Source organism: Dermacentor andersoni, chromosome 3 (genome assembly GCF_023375885.2).
Source record: "Dermacentor andersoni chromosome 3, qqDerAnde1_hic_scaffold, whole genome shotgun sequence".
In the NCBI taxonomy this organism is placed as follows: Eukaryota; Metazoa; Arthropoda; class Arachnida; order Ixodida; family Ixodidae; genus Dermacentor; species Dermacentor andersoni.
In genome coordinates this window covers 77,597,058-77,620,706 of record NC_092816.1, presented here as the reverse complement: position 1 = coordinate 77,620,706, position 23,649 = coordinate 77,597,058, and the positions used below count along the sequence as shown (strand labels likewise).

General features: G+C 44.6%; 2 protein-coding genes across 4 annotated transcripts in view; one reads left to right on the top strand and one right to left on the bottom strand.

Moving 5' to 3' along the window:
• Positions 1-348: 348 nt before the first annotated feature.
• Positions 349-5,716, bottom strand: LOC126544834 (uncharacterized). Of its 2 annotated transcripts, none has more exons than XM_050192332.3 (2): positions 5,119-5,716; positions 349-743 (listed from the first exon to the last, which is right to left on the bottom strand). In XM_050192332.3, exons 1-2 carry the CDS (start codon positions 5,356-5,358, stop codon positions 435-437), a joined length of 549 nt encoding a protein of 182 aa, XP_050048289.2. In that variant the 5' UTR covers positions 5,359-5,716; the 3' UTR covers positions 349-434. The 2 variants fall into 2 exon arrangements, with proteins under 2 accessions (XP_050048289.2, XP_050048298.2); XM_050192341.3 differs by having other exon boundaries at positions 5,124-5,233.
• Positions 5,717-5,961: 245 nt separating this feature from the next.
• The window catches only part of Ubqn (ubiquilin), a 55,135-nt gene continuing 37,447 nt past the window's right edge, over positions 5,962-23,649 (top strand). For both annotated transcript variants that reach the window (XM_055061607.2, XM_055061601.2), the window contains exons 1-7: positions 5,962-6,122; positions 8,589-8,691; positions 13,506-13,561; positions 14,666-14,701; positions 19,018-19,143; positions 20,241-20,366; positions 22,937-23,065. In XM_055061607.2, the coding sequence (XP_054917582.2) occupies positions 6,024-6,122; positions 8,589-8,691; positions 13,506-13,561; positions 14,666-14,701; positions 19,018-19,143; positions 20,241-20,366; positions 22,937-23,065 (675 nt within the window). In that variant the 5' untranslated portion in view covers positions 5,962-6,023. The remainder of the gene's footprint in view (positions 6,123-8,588; positions 8,692-13,505; positions 13,562-14,665; positions 14,702-19,017; positions 19,144-20,240; positions 20,367-22,936; positions 23,066-23,649) is intronic.

Genomic DNA, 23,649 nt, shown 5'->3' with positions numbered 1-23,649 from the left:
GAAGGCCGTTTACTCAAACTGCCGTGTACGTTTGTTCGGTGCACACTTTTCCTGGATAATATCCGCGAGCTTCGCACAATCTGCATGGCCCTAGCGTTCTCCTTTCCTCGCACAGACAAAACGCCGTCGCGGCGAAAGAAACCAATTGCATCAACGCGGTGACTACGACAGCAAACGCACAGGAGAAATGCTGCTATATTGCGCGTGTTTTGCTACACGAGTAAGTTTAAACGCTGGGCAAGTGTGGACTGCAGGAAGGGTACGTAGGGAACAATGGAACAATGAGGAACGGAACAACAATGTGGAGTACGAAAAGTAAACAGAGGGCGAGAAATTAAAAAAAAAGAATGACCGAAGGAGGGGGATGACGTATGCAGCCAACGGTGAAGCGAAGTGGAGCGGCTCTAAAGACGGCGGGTGGTCTCCTCCTGCTGTTACTCCATGACGACGTCGACGCTGACGTCGGGGAAAGGGGTCTTCCAGTAGTTGAAGGCGTTGAACGCCGGGTCGTCGTCGTCCGAGGTCGGCGGGCTGCCAATCTCCATGGCGGCGTCGGCGGGCAGCGGGGGACCGCACAGCACCGCGGAGAGGTCCAGCTTGTCGCAGCCGCCCGGTTCGACCAGGGGCGGGGCCTGCGCGTCCATCGGCGAGGTGGCCTGCGGCGATTGGGCCAGCGCGGCGGTCACGGCGGGTCCGCCGCCGGCGCCACCGCCATTCTTGTGCTGCTTGTTGTGCTTGGAATCCTGCCGGAGACGGCAACCGAGAAAGGACAGAACAAGACGCACAGTGTAAGCGCCGGGACACTTTCTTCTTCTTTTTTTTTCTTTCCCAATGGTAAACATAAAAAAAAAACATAAACAGGCCGCTAGAAACAGGACCACAGGACGACTAAACAACGCATGTGCTTTCTATCGAGTGGTGGTAGGTAGGTAGGTAGGTAGGTAGGTATTTTATTTAGAGTGCGCCTCAACAGACACTGACCTAAACGAGCGCATTCAAAGGCACATTCACACCGAAAGCGGAGCGTCTAAGGCTACGTTCACATTTGGGAAACCGCAAGCGGACGGAAAAGCCAAAGCGGCCGGATAATCTTTTTCGCGCATGTACAAAACGTTCACATTTGTTTCGCCACTGCGGCGGAAACCACTTCCGCTTTCGCCCACATCTATCTAGCTTGCGTACGTTTGCCCGCGCGGTGGCACTGTTCATCACACTATTTCAAGACATACGTTCATTCATTGACGCATCAGTTACTAAAAGCTACCATTTCGCGCAACTGCGCGTGTCATTTTTAACTTTCGTCTACCATGGAAGATAAACAAGACATAGTTTCGATAGCTTTAGCTAGTTGCTTTTCCTAAAGATAGACAATGAGCAACGGAAAATGTTAAATTTTACGACCGGATGTTTACATGCGATTGCAGCTTCCGGTAAAGCGGAACGTCTTTCCACTTCGCCTGGGCGAAAAAAATCGGTCCGAGACCGATTTTTTCGCCGCCTAGTTTTCCGCCCGTTTCTCCGCCCAGGCGGGCGGATTTTGTCAAGTTTTTTCCGCTTCCGCCTGCTCCGAGACCAAGTGCGAACGCAGCCTTTAAGTGGACAAGCGGATTTTCAAAGCGCCGAGGCGGCGAGCGCCCGCGCCTGTTCAGACCAGCCGCGTTGTCTGGCTGTCCGCGCCGCCGGGAAGGCGGGGCATCTCTCAATATCTTTAGCATGGATGGATGGATGGATGTTATGAGCGTCCCCTTTGGAACGGGGCGGTGGGTTGCGCCACCAATCTCTTGCTATTGTACTGCCTAATGTCCTACCTAGGTTAAACAATAGAAAAAAAGATTTGAACTGCCACGTCAAAATTTTCTAATCCCCTAGTGCGAACGGTGCTTTTGTACGTCTCCGTCTTTTGTCGTTTCCCTACTTTTCTTCCACCAATCCTCCAATCGCTTCTTATTAATGCCTATTGCGGACATGTTTGCTTTACCACTGCTCCCGCTGAACCCAAGGGCTTCAAGGAGGCCAGTGGTGCCTAAATCGACCGCTGGGCACCACTGGCCTCACATTCTATAAACATGCTATAACATTCTATAAACGTCTTCACATTCTAATAAAACATGCTCCGTCGTTTCCCTAGCTTTACCGCAGCAAGCGCATGCTTCTACTTCCTTCTTATATCTCGCTTTATAGGTGCGTGTTCTAAGGCATCCCGATATCGCTTCGAAAAGTAATGAGCTTCCCTTTGAGTTATCATAAATGGTTTCTTTCCAGATTTCGTTTTTTCCTTTTAAGTAGTTACTCATGGCAGGTTTCTTTTCCATTGCCGCCACCCATAAGATTATTTGAGCCTCTCTGACTTTCCGCTTGACCTTCTTTGTTGCTGTGTTGCCCCCCCCCCCCCCACAGGCCGCATACTTGCTGGTAAGCTTCCTAGTTCTTTTCCTCCACTGTGAGTCCATGTTTTTCCTGTACAGATACCTGAACACTCTCCCAGCCCATTTACTTTTTTCCATATTCCTCAGCCGTTCTTCATACTCAATTTTACTGCGAGCTTCCCTCACTTCAAAACTAGTCCAGCCCATATCATCCTGCACAGCTTCATTTGCTTGTAGCAATTGTAGCATTTGTTTGGCCCAACTTGCCGTTTTGACGCTTTTCAAGAGCAGAAGCGAAAAGCCCAGAGAAAGACATTCGTTTACATTCGTTCACCAGCGCTTCCGCCGTGTCGGGTTCTGATTGGCTGCGGCCAAAGCGGCCAACTTGTCCGCGCGGAAAAAATCGGTCCGTGCGCGATCCGGCCAAGCGGCCGCGTATTTTCCGCAAAGCGGAAAATCCGCGGCCGCTTGGCCGGATCCGTTTTTCCGCTCCGCCTTCGGTGTGAACGTGCCTTCAGTAAAACCACTTAAACTTCGTAAAGTACTGCCACGCTTTGAAGAATGCCGCCTCCTCCTCGCGCGCTCTGGCCGAGGCCGACGCCGCTTCGCTATTGGCCTAATAGCATCACGTGGGCCCTCGCGCCGTGTATCAGAGCCATTTTTGCTTGAGAAGCGTCTACGGAGTGGCGAGGAGCGCATGTTGGCGCCGTTGCTACGCTCGAGCAGTGTAGACGGCGCCAAGGTCGAGGAGGGAGCGTGAAAGAGAGGAGAAACGAGGAGGAGTGAAGGAGGAGGAGGACAGTGTCGCTACTTTACGAAGTTTAAGGGCTTTTAGCCTTCAGGCTCCAGCAGCCCCCTCCGGAGTTCTCCTGGGGGACCTCCGCCCCTGCTCCTCGACACACACCTAAAGTTCTAAAAGTTTACCTAGAAATTGTACGCAATTAGTACATCGCTGAAAGCCCCGCACTTAGACGTCATTTTGGGGTGCCTACAAATGCCTCACTGACACTTTTAAAATTAGGACAGCATTTATCGAGTTAGAGAATTAATGGCAATTACCGAATTAAATCTCAGTAACGAAATAATTACTGGTGGCTACTCCACTGTACTGGAAACAATATAAACAAGGTTTTCTTTGAGTAACGCAACTGCTCTATTTTTAAGTCTTGGTGTACGATGGTTCGGGAAGACTTTATAATTCACTCAGTAACCGAAATGGGGCGAAGCCAGATTCACTCGAAATCAAAATCAACAGCAGCCATGCGCAGCAACGCTTATACTCGGACTCGGAGAGAAAAAAAAAAGGAGAGAGCGAGAGAGACTGCAGTTTCGCCGGAAAGGGGAAGCAATGTTATAGCCAAGTATGCGACAATTACACGAAGGAAGATTACACCACCGTGCGGATTCAAGCTGTGAAATTGAACTGTCTCCTACTATGAGGTCATACAGCGCCGTCGCTACAGATCTAAACTCTTCCAGGTCACACGAAGTTTCTTCAAGTGCAACATATATATATATATATATATATATATATATATATATATATATATATATATATATATATATGATCGGGCCCGAGCGCCCCCCCCCCCCCCCCCTGAAAAATGAGAACTGTACGCCTATGGGAGCAAAAGTTCAATTTCGCGCCAACACCTTATACTCAAGAGCGTTCTTTCTTTCTTTCTTCTAAATATTTGAGCGTTTTGACACGGGGAGAGTTCTCCCCTACTCCCTGCCTACCCAAACCAAGAGAAAATGATAAATGCAGCTACACATCATTAATAAGCCTCAAGAACACACCTCCAAAGGCTCAGAGAGAGAGAAATAGAAAATGGATAGAACACTCTGAAAGAGACGGAATGCGCGTTTGTTAACCGTGAGAGCCCGTCAGAACCGAAGCCCAGCAACTGGAGCGTGGGAGAGACGGGAGGCAAATTTCTGGCGCGTAGACAATTCGGAAACGCCAATGAGGGCCTTAAAAATTAGACACATTCACGAAGTCAGCTTTGCCAGTTGCGAGGTCGGAAAAACAAAGCAAATAGCTAATAAGTTCCTCCTTTCAGATTACGATTCAAACACAATTCCAGCCTCCACGATCAACAACAACGCGCTAAAAATCAGTCTCCGTCCTTCAACAGCAAGATGGAGCAGTGGTTACGTAACAGGACATCATGTCGGCTCCGCAGTTCGTTTCGCGTTACCCTAAAAGTAAACCACAGAAGTGAATCACGGTCTTGACAACACCCGAGAACGACAGCTCCAAGACAACTCTTTAGCCATCTGAGCGACACATCGAGATGTTTGCGCGCGTAATTGGCTAGGGGGCAGTCACAAACGCGTTTAGTCACGGGTCTCGCTTCGGCCGCTTACATATCGACCGGTCTCCGTCGCTTGCGACGCATAACATCCTACGCGCCTCCGCAGAGGAGCTTATTCTGTCCGCATCGCGCTCGCCTCCCTCGTCAAACCCTAATAATTACTTTCCCCGAAGCCTGCGCACATTGTGAGACTGTTCACTTCGTTTTCCCTCTGCCAACCCTGCAAACACAATGCCTGCAATCACTTATCTGATAGACCAACCCACACACTGCCGCGAGGAAACAACTGGAGCTCCGCGCAGTCGGATTGACGATAGAGGTGGAACATAAACAACGAACGTAACTTCCTCTTGTACGTGGCTCGTACGGTAAAAACACAAACAGCTGGCGTTCCGGAATACGCTGCGATAGCCGTCCAAGGAGGTGAAGCCTACCTTACCGAAGGTCGGTTCTTTCGGTGTCTCCTGGATTTCCCAGAGGAAGGCATGGCTGTCGTCGACACCGCCCTCGAGCCGCGGTCTCTTTACTGGCGGCGAACCCGGCGTTCGATCGAGCCCGCAGTCGAGCGTGCGCTTGCGCCGGAAAAGCGGCGCTGTTGTCGCCGACTCGTGCAGACGACGCAGTACTTTGAACCTTCGCTCGGCGGCAAAACATGGACTCCTCGGTCGCTTCATCGGTGTCGCCCCAAACCGATAGTGTCTCTCTCATGAAATAAAATAGTTAAATAACAATTGCACTCTCAGCTACGACGAGTGCCTCGGCTGTTGACGCGTGCGACTGCACGGGACGGATCGAGAAAAAAAACTGTCCGCACGAGCATGGAACGCATGGAACCGAGTGGCACGGAAAACAAAGTGATCGCGGTGCGTGCTGGCTGCTTAGAACACTTGGTGGTGACACTCATATGCCTTTTAGTAGGCCGTGCGCTACGTCAAGGTGTCATTTCAGTAAGTGACAGCGCAGGTGAAACGAACGTAAAACAAATGAATAGCAGATCAACCACAAACTGTAGCACACACACCATAGACGTAGCTGACGCCAAAACGTTGTCGATCGTGCCGAGCGCCGGTGCGATGCCAGCGCCGTCTGGTCAAGTCTAGTGTTCAGAGAGTAACAATAGCACATAAGCAAGGAGCCATTGCAGAGCGCGCGTGGAGAAATAAACGTCAAGTATTATAACCCAAAATAAAAAAGTTAATTTAGTTAATTTGAATCAAAAATATTTAAGCATAAGTAACATAAATTATTGTTTTTTGTAGCTGAGACTTCTTTTGCAGCGCCACTGTCCGCGAACGACCTGAAACCGGAAGCTGAACACATTGGAGGCACGAGTGTCATCATGGCTGACGAGGAGCCGCCGAAGAAGATCAGCTTAGTGGTCAAAACAGCGAAGGAGAAAAAAGTAGTGAAGGTTGATGAGTCGGCTACAATCAACGAGGTACGTTGAACGCCCAGCTTCCCACAATTGCAGTGTTTGAACTCTCACGAGTGCCACTAAACACCCAGCGGCTAGTCTACGTCACGTAGTGATTATGTGTTACTGATAGGCCTAGGTTTTCGAACAGAGATGCAAGAAAATAGGTGCTTGAAAGTAAAGCACGGTTCAACAACTCTGTATTAGCTCCACGCCGAGGCTGCGTGTATGTGTGTCGTCGCGCTTCGCTTAGGTGCGCTTTTTTGGGGGCGCCAGATCGAGAGTTCTCGGTGGTTGCGCGATTACAAGAATAATCGGAGGGGGCTTCACCCCCCTCCACCGCTCTCGGCGGAAAGCGCTCGGCAGTGATTCTGACAGTTGTACTGTGTAGAGACGCGATATGTCCCGCTCGGTGCTGGCAGGCTCCGAGCCGCAGGGTTCAGTCGCCGTTCGACTGCTTCGAGGCTCGGCGGTGCCATAGCGCAGCCAGGATCCGATTGTAATCGCTAGTTTCCTGCTCGGCGTTTCTGGAATTCTCGCCGAAGGACGGTGTGGCTAAGCGGGCGAGGGAGTTGTGGTGGGGACACGCTCACGTCTGAAGGAAGCGGCAAGAGGAAAAAGAAATGTGTGACGATTGCAAATTGCTGTCCATTTCTCTACTTTCTCACGGGTCGCCGAAAGTGTGTGGTTCTATTTCCGACTCCGCGCGCAGTGCGCGAGCGCAGTCGCGAACAACGTTGATTGCCTTGAAATTCGTAACTCGATTAAGAGTTTTTCATTTTTTTTTCTCACCCTTCCCTTGTTTCTGCTATCCTCGTGAGACAGTACAAACTTACCTTTTTTTTTATCTACTGCTATGCATTGGAACGTTAGGAACAGGAAAGTGAACATCCGTTGAGGTTTTAGCGTTCGGTGTTCCGGTGAAGGTAACTTCTGCATAGCTTTCGATCGTACAGGTCGCGTTATGGAGGCACCTTGTTTATGTTTTTGTTTTGTTTTCGCGTAGCCGCAGACAGAGCAGCTATAGTTGTTTTGAAAGCTGTACATAACATATTGGTTCACCTGTCAGAAGTATCGTCCCAGTAAAGGTGTCTGTATACTTTGCACTGATGCAGACCTTTCCACAGATTGTGCGTGACGCTGCACAATGTGCGTAGTCGGTTGTATTTTGCTCTTATCTGTCTCGTACGGCTATTTTGACACCCTCCGCTATTTCCGTCATGCGGTCATTGCGTAAATTGCCCTTTATTACCAGAACTCTTCACACTGCTGGCCATTGTGTGTCCTGTGGTAATACCACTCAAGGGGTTCTCCTCCCATTACCCACCCTTCCGTGTGTTCCAGTTTATTTTCAGCTTTCAGACAGTGCCACAAAGTGGGACATCTCATGATATCTATAAATGATCCTTTAGTGCTTATACAAAATGCTTCATTCTTTAAAGTTGTTTTACCTCTGAGCTATTTACTTTATTATGTACTACATTACAAGAACGAATGCCAAGCCACACATGTATATATATATTTTTTTGCGGTAGCAATGTTTATGTTCAGAAAAAACAAAACAAAAAAGAAACCTGATGGTGCTCTAGGGAGTTGGGTTTCTGACACATTCATTTCCAAGCTGTGTTGTCCAATTGTTGCCCCTATTCAGTGTCGTTCTGCATTGACACCCCATGAAGATGCGTTCTACGTACGTCTGAACATAAATGAATCAAATGTAAGCATAAATGTCGGGCCAATAATAAATTTCATAGAGCAGTCATGTCGTCTTCATACCATATTTAAAAAAAAGCGAAAGTCCAGCTGTCCATTGCCAAATGACCTTAACTTTTTTATATAAGCTGTACCTGTTTAAGTGTACAGACCAGGGAAGCTGGCAGCAGTTAGTGAGGGAAGCCTGCGAATTTACATGGTCAGGAAATAGGAACACACAGCTGTGTAAAAAAATTGCCTGTATTAGACAACTGGTAAACTATTAGACAACCATTAGACAGCCATGCACATCGAGAAGGGGAGGGGGTAGGAACCACAACCTTTGTAAATGTAACCATCCCTTTAGATTATCCTCAACAAATCTTGGTACTGTTATAATGCTGTACTGTGGATGTATTAGGTAAGTATTCATTTTATTTTCCATTCTTTTTGCCCTTTCGTCATTGGCTGGCATGATGCCAAGTCGTTGCTATTGCCGGTATTGGCCACTTGCTGGGATGGGCGATATGTAATGAATACAAGTGAAGGAAGACAATTGTCACATGATATGGCGCCTGGCATTCATAACTGCTTTGTTTTCAGGTGGGCTTATGCTAAGACATGGTAGCTGACGCATGATGTGCTTATCTGGTTGGCAACATCGGCAAACCTTGACCTCATTCTTGCTACTTCCTTGCTGCTTGTAAGCAGTTGCTCAGAGTGTATCACTGATGCTTGAAAGGAGGAGGATTTTGCAGCTTTTCTGTAGCCTTCTTTTTCACCTCTTTGTTGCTGCAGCTGAAGGAGCAAGTGTCCAAGGAATTCGATGCCCCCTTGGAGCAGCTTTGCCTCATATTTGCTGGGAAAATTCTTAGGGATAATGAATCCATCTCGACGCACAGTGAGTAATTTCACATTGCCTTGCCTTCAATAGTGGCTTGTTCATACCTGCCAACTCTCAAATTTTCCGTAAAGTGTACAAATTTGGGCTTGGTCTACAATTTTAGGAATGTTGCATCAAGTGTTATGGAAAGCAGTACCCCTGTCACACTGAACATCTTAATGTCATTTGAACTGAATGGCATTAGCATTGAATGACATTATTCGGCTGCTACATAACATTTAATGCTATTAGAACCGAATGACTTCCGCAATCTGAATGAGTTGGAGAAGCTCATTCTGCTTTGCACTCGAAGCAAATTTATACTTTCTACACCAGAGACAACATAAAATATGATATTAAACTTCGTAATTTGAGAATAATCGCGTAAAAAGGCAGTTATTTTGCTTGCTTTTAAGGCGTCTGTCATTTTAACGAGAGAAAGCCTATATGGCAGGCTGTCAGAAAATGTTTTTGCTTGGCGTCTGGCCACAGTCTCTTCACTAGTCCTCCTTAAACAACAAACCGCTTCACCTGCTACAACTGAGCATCATCGTTCAATGCTGTCATGTCAGTCATATTGCTTGTGTTCAATTTACCTGCTATGACTACTAAGCTGGCTAAGCCTTGGCTTATGGTGGCCTGAAATAGAAGTTTTGTATGCGTGTTATTTCAGTGATGTGACACCCCATATATATTTTAACATAGATTGACTTTTCAGACACTCGCACATGCCGTTTTACTTTTCTTGCCCTTGTTTTGGGCGTAGGGAATGATTGCCATTGATATCTCGACTGAATGACATTAATTTTTCCTGTGTAGCACCAATATAGGTTGAATGGCATTCATTGCGCAGAATGTGGCCAGAATCTAATGACGTAAAATGCCCATTGTGAGAGGGGTATAAGTTGTGTTCGCGAGGAAGTGTTATCCGTCGGTCGCTGAACCTTCTGTTAGAAGTCTTATTGTTGTGAAAGCAAGTTATGGTGAATAAATGCTTATGCAGACAAGTTCCTGAACCAACCAAAGTCTGCAAAATGAGAGTTGCTAAAAAAGTCCACGGGATCTAAGAACAGTGTTTTCTTGTTAGTATTTCCTCTGCCAAGTTTGTTGTTGCTGGTATGTTGTATCTAAAGGTAAATAATCTTTAATGAACTTTGTGTGTATCCCTGAAAAGGCATTTGCTTAGACTTAAAAAAAAAAGTGTGTGCTATGTCTGCAAGATTTTATGGATTATGTTCACATGTTATGTTTATTATGCTAAGCTGAGTTTCCAGGTACCTTGGTTCAGTGAGGTTTATCCTCTGAGTGAGTAAATGACTGTTAAGGAGCTCGTATCGATAGTGTGGGCTTCTTTTTTTAAATTATTATAGCATAAATTTAAGCCATTTTTAGTCAATAAATAAATTGCCTGATTTGTTCTTCGGCTGCAAATTATAGATTGCTTAGCTTTAAATGGAGGTACCTGAATGCCAGGACAACTGCGGCTAATTTTGTCTGTATGCTTGGTGGCAACCTTAAAATTCAGTACAGTTCCTGCCCACAAAACTGCACCTCGCCTACTTTCTGTGCCTCTGCATTCAAAACATCTTGTGAGGGTCACAGATATAAATAGTTCGCTTCCACTGTGATGTCACATAAATAAATTATAATGGGTGTATCTCTAATGGAACGACGGGGCGAGACGGGCTGGTTGGTTAAAGTTCATGTACCTATAGAAATGACAGATTTCCATTGATTTTCTACATTTTTCACTTAATTCTTAGGTTGTTGCCAACCATGTATGCTAAGGTAGCGGTGCATTTTCATGGTTATATGGTGATACTTTGAAAAGAGATGCCATTGAGCTTTTTTCCTGTAAGGGGGGGGGGTGCACACACAAGAAAATCTTTTTTAGATTAATAAGTAACCTTATTTCCTAAATTATCATGCCTTATTTAACTTACCAAACTACTTAAAGTGAAAAAAAAAAGATGGTTAGTTTTATTTTTGGCAGGTAATTGTTGTCATAAAATGGGCTAAAAGTACTAGTCACACCAGCAATGATAAGTAACTACTTACTGAATTGAGCAATGGTTTGGCATTATTTAGCTAGGTGTGGGACCTATTAGGATAAATGTGATGTGATAAATATTAAGGAAATAATGCTTAGAAAAAAGAAATTCCCATTTGGACCAAATTTATTTGCAAAATGAGCTGTAACTTCAAAAATAGTGCACGAGTTTCTTTTGGCCTAGTTAGTTGCACACATCTCTGTGAGGAATGAGTGTGAAACTTTTCATTTCAAGATATTCATTTTGAAATATTCATTCAGAAACAAGTTATGGAAATTTGCATAACATGAGGTGGAGGAAAATCTTGTTTTGAGAAAAATGTGGACTGATGTTTTCAACCATGTGAAAGAAGTCAAAGACAACACAGAGTGACCTAAAATGAACCAGGTTTGTAGCTGGGCCCCCCATGAGATGCACTAGAGTTTCCCTTTGTGTGTCTGCTCGTCAACAACATAGAATGAAAAAGTATGTTGAATAATATTTATATAAAAAAAATAGTACTGATGTTCAGAACCACTGCATTGTGCTTAGGGTTTGCAATACAAGGGTATGAGTTGGAAAACTCGCGGTAACTCCCAAACTAATGATGATTGGAAGATAATTTCTTTTGCAACATGATTGAGAATGTTTGGGTGAACATAAAATGTTAAAAAAGAAATGCTGTGGTAGCTTAGTGGCTATGGGGTTGGGCTGCTACGTATGAGGTCGTAGGAACGAATCCCGGCCATGGCGGCCAATATCGATGGGGGCGAAACGCGAGAACGCCCGTGTACTAAGATTTAGTTGCACGTTAAAGAACCTCAAGTGGTCCAAATTTCTGGACTTCCCCACTATGCCGTGCCTCATAATCAGATTTGGTTTTGGCACGTAAAACCCCATAATTTAATTTTTCTTAAACAAAAAAAATATATATTGTGCAAGAAAATTGACTTGGATGCGGTCTGCCACCTTAACAAATTTTATTAGGGTCCTATGATTCTACCATGCAGCAGTGAACAACACTCAATTTTGTTTTAAAACAAACTGCTTTTGCTGGGTTTACTGACAGTGAGGCCACCATGAATGTAGAAAAGGTTATATGTGCCACCTGACCCCTCCATGTACGAGAGTGATTAATAAAGAATTATTCATACTTGGAAGTTTGTATTGTTTATAGAAAAATACTAATCTGCTTTTGGCATGATCACTCAGCTTTCCGACACATTTCGTTGATGCGTCAGTGAGCAGAATTCAATTCACTTGTTGTGTGCTCAATGTTGTTATTTTTTGTAGAAGTTCGGAGACGCATGCTTTGCTCTTGGCTGACCCTTCCGTTTCGTTCACTTGTCATATTCGACTGCTGTAGAGAAACAGACAGAAGTGCCTGTGTCCGTCTCACTTGTTAGTGTATTGTGGCTAGTGTGCTGTACATACCTGGAAAGTCTCAAGTTTTCCCATAATTTACGAATTTGAGCTCATTCTACAACTTAAATGATGCATTGTCAAGATAAAAAAAAGTTCTGTTTATAAAAAAGTTTTCGCTTGTCTGTCTCTGGCTGTACCCTTGTAAATCTACTGATTGCAAAAGAACATCAGAGGACATCAGAGGGGTACCTGCTTTAAGTGTGTTTGTTCTGCCAAGTTTTAAGTGGCCCTGCACCACCCCACGAGCTTGATGATAAAACATAGTGTGTGGGTAGTAGATGCTGCTGCGAACATTTCAGCGAAGTTTTGCTGTCGTACACACTATGTAGAACTCAGAAGCGGAGCGCAAAGTTATCTTTCTCTCAGACACTCTTTTTTCATACAGAAGCCTGCTCCTCACTCTCTTCTGGATGCTTTATTTCGGAATAAAGCTGATTCTCCTATGCGGCTGGCTGCTAGTGGTAGCTGCGGTCAGCTATTCAGCGTAGATGCTGCGGCCACTGCGGGGTGCTGGCACGAGTTTACTGGTTAAGCGCACTGCAGCTTGCTGAGGACAACTGCATTGGGCTTACATTTAATGCATAGTAGACACTAAAATCGTAAGTCGTGGCGTCTACGTTAAGAAAGTGAAATTTGAGCTGCGTGCCACTGTGACATTTAGAAGGTGGTGAAGGGGAGCATTGTGGGCATGCCCCACTGTACCGTAGCCTTCGCAGTGCAAGGCATTGCAGAAGGAATGGGAGCACAGCGGAAGCCATTTTTGATTGCCAATGACTCCGCTTCGCTGAATGCATTGAAGTGAAGCGAAATAGCGAAATATTTCTGAAATATCCTATTTTCACTTCAAATGCCTAGCATGGGAAATCGGCAACAAAGTTGTTGAAAATGTCACTGTGATCTGAAAACATTATGTTGCTTGTCAGGTTGAGCTGTGCCAAGTTTGCTGCAACTTATCTGCCGTGTCTAAGTTTGCACGTATGGCTGCATATAACTATGACGCTGTGGCCAACAGAAATGTTGAGATAACTAGAGTATGGGTGGTAGTTCTCACCTTCGGTGGTGTCCAAAGCCTGACTCCCATGACTTGTTTCCGGCTCTCGCAATTGCTTCTGCTGCATGCACCCAGCAAAAGCACAGACATTGAGATCTGCATTTGATACCCAGAGGGCGCCACCAGTGGGGCGTGAGTTTGGACATCACCATTTACAGGCATTGCTACTGATCGTATTTAGATTAGGTGGCAAATTATGTATGTCTCATATTGTTCTCCTTCACTTTCTCAGGGATTTGTTGCCACTGTTTGTTTTTGTTCACTTTTGCAAAGATTTGTTGCTACTGTATCTAACCATTGTGGTGTGTGTGTGCGTCTCTGTGCAGATATAAAAGATGGTTTGACGGTACATCTCGTGATCAGGTCTCCTGCTTCGGCTAGGGTGAGTGCTGTTTTCTCAACACTGTTTGTTTTTCCCTTCTTGAGCTGTTTTGATAGGTTTTTAGCACTGATTAGACCGTGCTTGAGGCAACGATTCGCTGCTTCATCAGCATTTGAGGCCAGCTAGAGATGTAGTTGTCGTTAAACACATTGTCCCTTTCAATTTTCCCAGAAGTTTCCTGAATGCTTGGCACTTCCAGGGTTACCTCACTCATTAAGACAACAGTGAAGGGATCATAAAGGTTCTCTTTTGCTTATACAGATTGTTCCTTTCAGATGTTTTGTGCATTGAAATTTGTTAGATGGCAAACATTGTTGCTATAATAGCTGTTATGTTTTCTTAGTCTCTGTAGAAGGTCGTGCCACGATGAAAAAGCACTGTTGTTTCTTATCTTTTGTGTTCGTCTTTAACATTGTCTCATGTTACCACATCAACTTGCCCAGCTGTGTTTACTGTTAGTGCATTGCACGAAGAAATCTGCGCATGCAAAGTTTTGCAACATAGTTGAACATTTACTATTTGATTCACGGCTGGAGAATGGTTAGCCTTGCTGTAATGCCATTTGTTTTGGTAAGAAAACATGAAGTGGCATGATGTCTTGCAGCAACAAATAGATCTCCCTCTATTCCGTAAGCACCAACTGGTTTACAGAGCATGAACTGTCAGAAGTTCGTAAGCTGCGACTAGCGTGGCCACCACAACATTTTGTTAAGGCCACTTGGCGACATACATGAAGCCACCGCAGTTGGTCCTGAAAATGCTACACTCTGTGGCAGCACGGTGAAGATCTTCCGGCTCCACTTCACGGTGTCAGGATACTAATAGAAAGTGTGCATTTTCAAGAAAATAGATGGTGTGATAAAGACTGTTTTCTCATATTCATGTCTTATTTCCTGGCTTTTTGCTTTTTTCTCTTAAGGGGAGGAGCATTTGCTGCTTTCAAAAATGGAAGTCTGCCTATGTGATAGGCTTATCTTTTGTCTGGCCGCTTTTAGTATGTGATCATAAAGCAGCTGCATCTGTTCACATTGTCCCTGCTAGGTACTTTCAGCTTCTCAGCTTTTCTATCAGCTTGAGCATTAAATTTTATTATGCTGCTTTCAGGGAGAAGGCACAGGGAGACCGGATGAGCCCAGCCCAGTAAGTGTCATTGACTTTGCTGGTGTCACAATCTTTGCTTCGACAGCTGCCATCACACTTGACCCAAAAAATCCATAGCGGCGTATATTTAGCAAAAAGGAGCTGTAAGGAGAAAGCATAGAATGCCTTAGAAGGAAGTCTCATTCAAGCAACTTCAAGCAGAACTAAAGAGACACTAAACACCAAATTGGATTAGACTGAAAAATTATTCTTTCGTAATTCTGGTTTCACAAATTCTACAGCAATGTTTTGATTAAACGAAGGTCAAAGTTGCATTTTTTCTTTATTTCGTGCCAGTACCTCAGCGGCGGCAGTACTTCAGTGAGACGTCGCAGATTTAAAAGCTGTTTTTTTTTCCCCTGTATTTGGTTCATTGTGGCTCAGTAAAAGTTCTTGTGAAGCCTGATAAGTTCTATTTTTGGCAGAATACAATGTAGTGCGTATCTGGCAGTAAAAATTTAACAAGGCCCAAGCAGACCCAACAGTGTGGCAACTCTAAGGCAATGTCACAACTTGTTTATTGTTTCTGTTGTTTCTGTATTACCCAGGCTTCTCTTGTCGTAAAGACAGGGTGTCAAAGCGAAAAATATACCGTTTCGGTTCGGGTACAGGTTCAACGTGCTCCAATTTCGTTTCGGTTCAGTTCCAGTTCACAGAAATAAAATTTATTGCGGGTTTGCGAATTCCGACGTAGTCCTTTATCCTGCCCCATGGCAATATGCTGGATAGTTCTATCAACCTGTTTGCATGGTGTACAAGCAAGTTTCATCAAAAGGAGGCAGAAATTCATAAATGAATTGCATGGACATGGTGAAATTTTCGTGTACATATTAGAGATGGAAGTAATTAGTGAGAACCCCTGCTTCAGCATAAGGTTTGCATAGCTCCCACACTTGTTAGTTTGACAGCAGCAGAGTCGGTTCATCTTCGTTTTGCTTCAGTTTTTCACTAGAGGACTGGTAGTGAGCAAACTGCAGGATCTCATCTATTGTGTCGAAGACAGTGCAAACTCATTGGATTACATAAATTAAAACTTCAAACTTCTAGTCTGTAGCAATGAAAGAAGTCATCATTTGACATATCGCTCAGTTAGCCGATTTCTTATAAGCAGGTGAAGACATCGATGCTTCCGAATAATAAACAAGGATGATTGGTGCAGAACCCCGCATCAGTCTTTCTTGCACATCTGCTCGTGGCTTGGAGCGTTGTGCTGGCCAAGGGTGGACAAAGAGATGAAAAGCATGCACATAGTGCCCTACGAATAATTTTACTACTTGAAGAGCGCTGTACTCTGCTTGGCTAGGCACCAAATGTGCGTTGAACCATGCCACATAACATAAGCAGACTTCGTGTGCCGTTTACAGCTGTGGTTACTATTAAGGTTGCAGTAAGTCATGCTGCTGAACTTGGTGATATCCCTCCTCAAAGGCATCGTCTTTTCCGCTCTCCGTGTTTATCTAGTTTAGGAACAAGTTGGCTTAACAACAGAATTGTGTCACCAGAAATATTGACTCTGCAAAGTCACTGATACTTTGGCACGGAACACAACTAGCATGGCCGACCTAAGAAGTGCGAGTGTCTCGGCTAAGGAGGCCATAGTTACCAGCACATACTTTCATACTTACAGGCCCCACTGTAGGGGTATTACAAAAGGCGTGAGTGCACAAAAAGGAAAACATGTTGACCATTCAAGATGAGTAGTGAGCTCGTACAGCGTCAATGAAGGCGTGTGGGTTGGTGATGGCCACGATGGACATAGGGAAGGCTGTTGCCCATCGCCTATCCCCATTCTCGCACACAACGCAACTCGTAGGTTGTAATAATCGGCTAGTTTGTTCTGCCGATTGAAGTAGTTATTTAAAGAATCGTGCAAACTATTGATCACCCGTTGTCACCTTATATGCTTGAACCATTTTGTACTGAACCAGTAACCATTATCTTTTATTTTATTTATTTTTCATATTCCTGGTTCAGGTGTGGTTTTAGTTCAGGCTTGTTGTGAAAATATTGGTTTGAGTTTAGTTCTGCCCAAAATTGCTGTTTAGGTATAGTTTTCAGTTTGGGTTCAGTTTCACACCCTGGGTAAAAGTTACCCTTTTCGTATTGCCGACAGGTAATTCACTTACACAGCTTAACCTATTTTGCTCATTAGTGTTACTTTAAGTATGACTGTGACTATACTCAGCCCCACTTGCCACAGATATTGAAGAGCACAATTATGTACTATTTAATATTTACTGTTGTAGTGGCCAGGTGGGCTTTTTTTGTGCAAGGGAAAGCAAGTGGGACGGCTCTTATATTTAAGAAATGTTGTCACGGCAGTTTATTCATTCAGTAATGCTTGTTGCTGGGCTAACCAGTTCATCCTGTACTACAGACAATAAGAACTAAGGCTGCTTAGCGCAAATTGACGTAAAAATGAGGCAAGAAAGGAACAAGGTACTATTTGTGCTAAGTGGCCATAGTTCTTATGGTCCTTAATATAGTATGAACTTACTAGCCAGCCCAGCAACAAGTACTACTGAGTTAAATCTCTCCTGCAGTGGGTCCTACTATAGTGCTCACCTTGTTGCTTCCTCCCCATATTTTTATTTTCATTGACCACTTGGTGATTTGTGCAAAGTGGCCCTAGTTCTTATGGTATGTAATACAGTGCATTTATTGTGTAGTAAAACAAATTAACAGGGTTCGTGCAGGTCCTTGAAACCCTTGAAAACCCTTGAATTTGAAAAGACTGTTTTCAAGGCCTTGAAAGTCCTAGAATTTTCGGAGATTCTTGAAAATTCTTGAATTTCCTAAATTTTTATTTTTAGTAAACTTCCAGTGATTGTATTCGAAAAAATTTCAACCCTCCTGAATTCCCGCTGCGATCTTGTTTAAAAAGAAACTGGAATTCTCAGGCATTTTTAATTGTCTGGTAAAGCTCGGGGAAAATTCAGGGAATTTGTGCTTCAATCAGGGAAAATTGGCTGTCATTTTATTGAAATGGAACGAAAGTCACCCTACTGCTGGCTCGAATAAAAGAGAGGACTCATAACGAATTGTCTTTTACGCCTTGTCGTTGGCTGGAGGAGTTGCCTGTGTGCAGTCAACAACCGATTTTCCGCACGCCCGATTTTTGTGAAATGCCCGATAGCGCTGACGGCTTTGCGGCTCCACCACGCGCCCCATAGAGTCAATGTATAAGAACGTCTGTAATTTCAGACGCAAGAACCCTTCATTGTCCGATTTTCTGGACTTTTTGCCGCTACTGCAGGTCCCAATTGGCATTAATCAAAGCCATCACCGCTGTTTTAATTATCTCGCCGCCTCGAACCAGCGCTCTTGCACGCCGTTCCGATGGCAGCCGTAGCTACCACCGCGGCAACACTAGGCTTCGCTGCTTTGATGTCCGCTGTTAAGGTTCTTGCTGTTCGGTGCCGTGTTTTTCGTTGAAAGAATTCACCGCTGTCAGTAATCGCACCAACTGCGCATCCGTAATCCTCGCGTAATGCATGGCATGTGGCGTAATGCTGGTTCCCGAAAGGCAGCTGCGTCTCAGCACAGCGATGTTACATGGTGAAGCGTATGTGAAGTATTGCGGTGAAGCTTAACAAGCGTGGGAAGGGGCAATTGTCACGGGACACAGTACGTATACCGTAATTATACACGCGTGGACCCTTCCTGAAAAGGAGGGTTCACGCATGTATAATTATGGCCCTGTGTGTGGTCCGTGAAAATCCTCACGCAGGACCTTGAAAGTCCTCAAAAACCCTTGAATTTTTGTCATGTACACCAGCATGAGCCCTGAATTAACCTATGTAGGCTTCATGTTCAAACTCTGAACCACCTGTACATGGTACTCCAAGCACACAAGAACATGGGGGACTAAAGACCATCTGTATTGTACTTCATGGGATTAAGGCCTGCATGAAAATTGGGCTAGTTTAGATGTTCCTTCACCTTGTCACGCAGTCCATCGTCCTTGTTTGCAGCATCCTTCCATGGTTGTCGGTTGCACTTGACACATCATAAGATGTAATTTTATTGTCCGACTGTCTACGCATAGTTTGCTGTGCAGCTCCGCTTAATATGAGAACGCAATAGAAGTTGCAGACAAGGGCTTCTGTACTGGAACAAATTTGTAGCCATGTCATTCCCTGTCTTGCCTGCTATATGTAGTGCCTCGTCTTGTACGGCCTAACTGACAACCTTCTGGGTGTTTTCCCTGGAAGTGGTGAAAGGGTATGGAGACTTCAGCACCATACTTTTGTATGTGTAGTGCGCCAGCGTTTACGATTGTAGCAGTGTGCATGTGTGTTTGGGCCATGATGCAGAGTGGCCAGCCATCTGGTGTGCCACCAAATCCATTTGGCACCGGAGTGGGTGGTCTCCCAGGCTTGGCGGGTCTCAACCTGGGCACGGGCACCTTCGTGGAGATGCAGCAGCGCATGCAGAGGGAGGTGAGGACCAGGATGGCAACGGCATTGTCCTATGGGATTTTTCAGTGATGGCTACTATTAGTGCACTCCCTGATTCGTTTTGATCTTCAGCAGTGTTGCCTATGGCTGACGCATGAATCCCACAGTGCCTGCAGTTTATAAAGAAAAAAAAATCAGCATTAAGCGAGGAATTAGACTCCAGATTTATTTATTTATTTATTTAAAAATGTCCTTACAGGCCTCGTATGAGGCATTGGGTAAGGAAGGGCGTTACAGTAGTAATAGAAGAGTATATAGGGCATATAGCAAAACATAACAGGCATACATTATTAATACAGTGGAAAATATTGTCAGTATAAGATATTGAGTTTCAGCCACTCCACTGATGCTGCAGCAGTGCATACTGTGCCTGGAGAGCATGGTCGTGCCCCCAGCTGCGACGATTGTTGATTGGCTGATGCCGTGCTCTGCAGCCTATCCATCTGTCAGCATCCATTTGATAGAACAAAAATAATTTAAGCAGTAAGATGCAAAAGGCAGGAGAGAAAATAGGTGGGGAGAGAAAAAACCGAGTGCCTGCCATGCTCAATCACCAGGGAGCAGCAGATCTATAAATAAACACTTGTGTTACAGTCATCATTCAGTGGTGTTTTTCTTATTAAAAACAGGTTGCTCACACGCATATGTGAATGTTTGCTCAAACTAATGATGCACAAAATAATGCGAGAGTTGTTGCACACAGTATTCTACCAGCTGTCACGCCACTGCCTCGAATTATAGACATAAATGTCACTTTTCTGTTTTCTGAACAAACTGCGTTAATGCAACTCCTTCCTGCTTGTTGCTAGAGGAATCTGGCTCATGTAACATGAGTTGTGCAACGAAGGTGTGGGAAGCTGCTTCTCATCGTGGAAGTTATTGTGTTGTACGTTTTTGTTCCGTGCGTTTTTGCATTGAGAGCTGACAGGGTTCCTGCTGATTTTTCAGTAGATCTAGCAATTTTCGTCTCTCCTTGCATTCACTAATAAAGGGGGAAATCCGGTGACTCTTGACGCAGTAATGTGCCCTCGCTATGTTTGACCCCTGTGCCCTTGTCTTCTCTGCTCTCCCGCATGCAGCTGATGAGCAACCCCGACCTGCTGCGGCAGCTGATGGAAAATCCGTTTGTCCAGTCACTCATGTCGAACCCAGACTACATGAGGCAGCTGATAGTCGGCAACCCTCAGATGCAGCAACTCATGGAGGTGAGCAAATTTTACACCCCTGCGAAGGAGGCTCGTACATCTGCTGGCACGCAAACAGTTTACTTTTGTTGGCCGTTGTCATGGCTGTTGTCATCCTGGAATAGGCGTTCCTTCTTCAAGAACCCCGGTTTCAGTGCCACCCAACAGGCATCACATGCGGATTCGGTGCAAATTTGCATGCAATTCAGTGCGGGACTTAGATTTGCACTTTCTTGTATGTAGAGGCAGAGCAACATTGTTTTACAGCATGAATCAGTGATGTCTTGTCATTTTTTCTTTGCCTTGTTTAAGGGGGGAGGGAGCGATCAGAGCTAACTTTTTTGTTCTTTGACCTAGAGCAATGAAATTTGGCAGCCACACTCAAAAGTATCTTAAATAAGGAAATGTGCAGTTTTATTAAGATACCTTGACTAGTTTTCAAGTTACAAAATGTTACATGTGTTCCGCTGGTGGAAAACCTGGCACTGTAACAAAACATGCCAGCGAAGATTAAAACTTGATTTGAGCGAAGATTAAAACTACAGGCAGCTGCCTGTAGTTTTAATCTTCGCTCAAGAGAGCACTACAGGGCACAACAGTTCCAAAATTTTTTTAACTGCTTTATTTTTTTTTTTACACAGAACATCACGTTCACTTTTTCTAATTGTACCAGAACTTGCCATTCACAAATTAGAATGCAGAATAAAAACTAAGCCTTCAGCAAGATATTGAAGACTGTCATACCCTCAAGCACACTTCAGAGAATACATAAAAACAAACAGGATCAAAATTGGTCCAGGCATTCCCATGCTACCCTTTCCACAGACAGTGCAGAGTGCCCAAAACAAACTTTTGAGAAAACGTCTCTCAAAGTTTTTGGAGCAGTTCACATCTCTCAACATGCACCAGTATTGTAGTTTTTGCTGTCTTTGCTTACAGGTGACTTTTTGGGTCTGTGCCCTTCGATTCGCGCAGATCGAGGTGCCGACTAGTGAAGTACCTAGCCGCTCAGTCCGAGGTGCCAATGCGCAAAATGCCTAGTCACGGGCTCAAGGAGTCGACACTTGGTGGGCTTAGTCGCGCAGTCCGAGGTGCCGAACCGCGAAGTACCTAGCCGCGTAGTCCGAGGTGCCGATACGCGGAATGCCTAGTCGCAGGCGCGAGGAGTCGACACTTGATGTGTTTAGTTGCTCAGTTCGAGGTGCCGACATGCGAAATACCTAGACGCGGGCTCGGAGAGTCGACGCTTAATGTACTACATAATAGTGCAGTCGGAGCTGCCGATGCCTATTTGTTGTGCTTAGGCAAGGGTTTGAGATATCCACGCGCAATGTGCTGGATCGCTGAGTTGGAGACTCCTATGCGCAAAATGCTTAGCGGCGGGTCCGAGGATTGCATGCACGGTGTACTTGATTCCAGATTTTCAAATTTAGAAAAAGTGGTTGACTTACAATCGTGTAAATACTGTATGCACAAGGCATCTCAGCTTTTACTGGTTATGTCAGACAGACGTCTGCCTCTGCCTTGACCTGGCTGCAGTACTAATACCCTACGCCTTTCTGTTGCGTTTGCTGTATATCACTTGAGGCTTATTTGCGCATAGTATTTAACCCTTTCAGCGTCAATGACGTAGATATAGGCGTCGTGAACAAGCCCAATATGGTCAATGCTGTATATTTACGGCGCCGTCTGTAAGTTTAAAAAAAGCGCGTCTATTTCCTAACTTTTTCTTTTCTGGCATGTGCTGCCACTATGTGGGAATTCAAGGAATTTTTTTCTTGCGCCTCCCTCTCTGTTTTTGATGCATGGTTTGTTTTAGAGCTAGTTTGCTCCAGCGTGTCTATATACTACTGCTCGCAAGTTGGCGCGCGCGCTCAGGTGGCGGTTTCAGCTTCTTGTGCTCGCAAAACTGATGGCTATCTCGTTATCAATAATTGCTCAAAGGGCGACGGCCTGTTTCTCGCTTGTTTAGTGCTCATAGGGTTGTTGTGCATAGGAAGGATGCCGCCGTACATGCGTTTCCTTTTCTTTTTTCTTCTTTTTTGGAGATGCATGAAAACTAATTGCCTCTGGTTGGTGATTAAGATGAAGATGAGCGGAGGTTTGTCATATGTTTTGCTTTTTTGACGGGCACACAACCGCACAGTTTTCTTGAGTGCGCTCAACTATGCAGTTCGATTACGCTATGGACGTAAATATTAGTGTAAGAGCTGGAACAGTTGAGAGTTGCGAAATATATCCTCGTGTGCACATTTTCTAAGCCTTGAACTATGTGTATAACAATGCATCACATTTTTAATTCTTATAAGTTTATTTCCATTTTTTATTGTTATTCATGAATAAACAGTACGTATATATCAGTGCAAAATATATTTTTCTGACTTTACTGTCATCCTAGAAAAATTAAGGTAATTTTTTTTCGAAATAGGTGCCTGAGAAGAATCGTAAGCTGCAATAAAAAAGTCGACCCTAGGCGGCCGCACATGGCGAAAAAAATAGGGTTAATGACTGCAGGATTTATGCTATAATGTCAAGGCATGGACTGTAAGTCAAATATGTAACCAAATGTTTATCTGATTCTCCCTAAACAGAGAAATCCAGAGATCAACCACTTGCTGAACAACCCCGAGATGCTGCGGCAGACCATGGAGATGGTGCGGAACCCGTCGATGCTGCAGGAGCTGATGCGCACCCAGGACCGAGCCATGAGCAACATTGAGGCATGGGCTTGTTCTAGTGTTTGCTTATGGTGGATTTCCATTTGAAAACTTAGTGCAAGGCTGTTACAAGGCGCACTTCTTTGAACTAACGCAATTACAGGACATATAAAGCTGAGTCTGTGAGGCTTAAACCCTTCAGGCACCAATTTCTTTCTGTCCAATAACTGTAAGGGTGTGTAAATACCAAATAGTTTATTTTGTATTGTATCAAATCAAGGGGAAAAAAAGCAAGGTATTGAAGAAAATATCCATACAGTTAAACCTGGATATAACGAAATTGACAAATGCTCCAAAATTTTTGATACAAAGAGGTTTTCTTTATATGTAGTTTCATCATGAAAATCCAAAAAAGAAACTCACAAATTAAAGTGGGAACTGGAGGTGGACCTCAACTTAAACTCATTTCACTGGCAAAAAAAAAACTAATTTTGCTCTGTTGCTTGTTTGTGAGTGACGACAACACTGAACGCTCGTAAAACAAGAAACATAGCACTGCTCCAGCATTGTCTGGCGAGCCCGGGACGAGGCGCAATATGTCAGTGACATCCAGCATTCACAGAAGGTATAAAGCTTGTGATGAATCA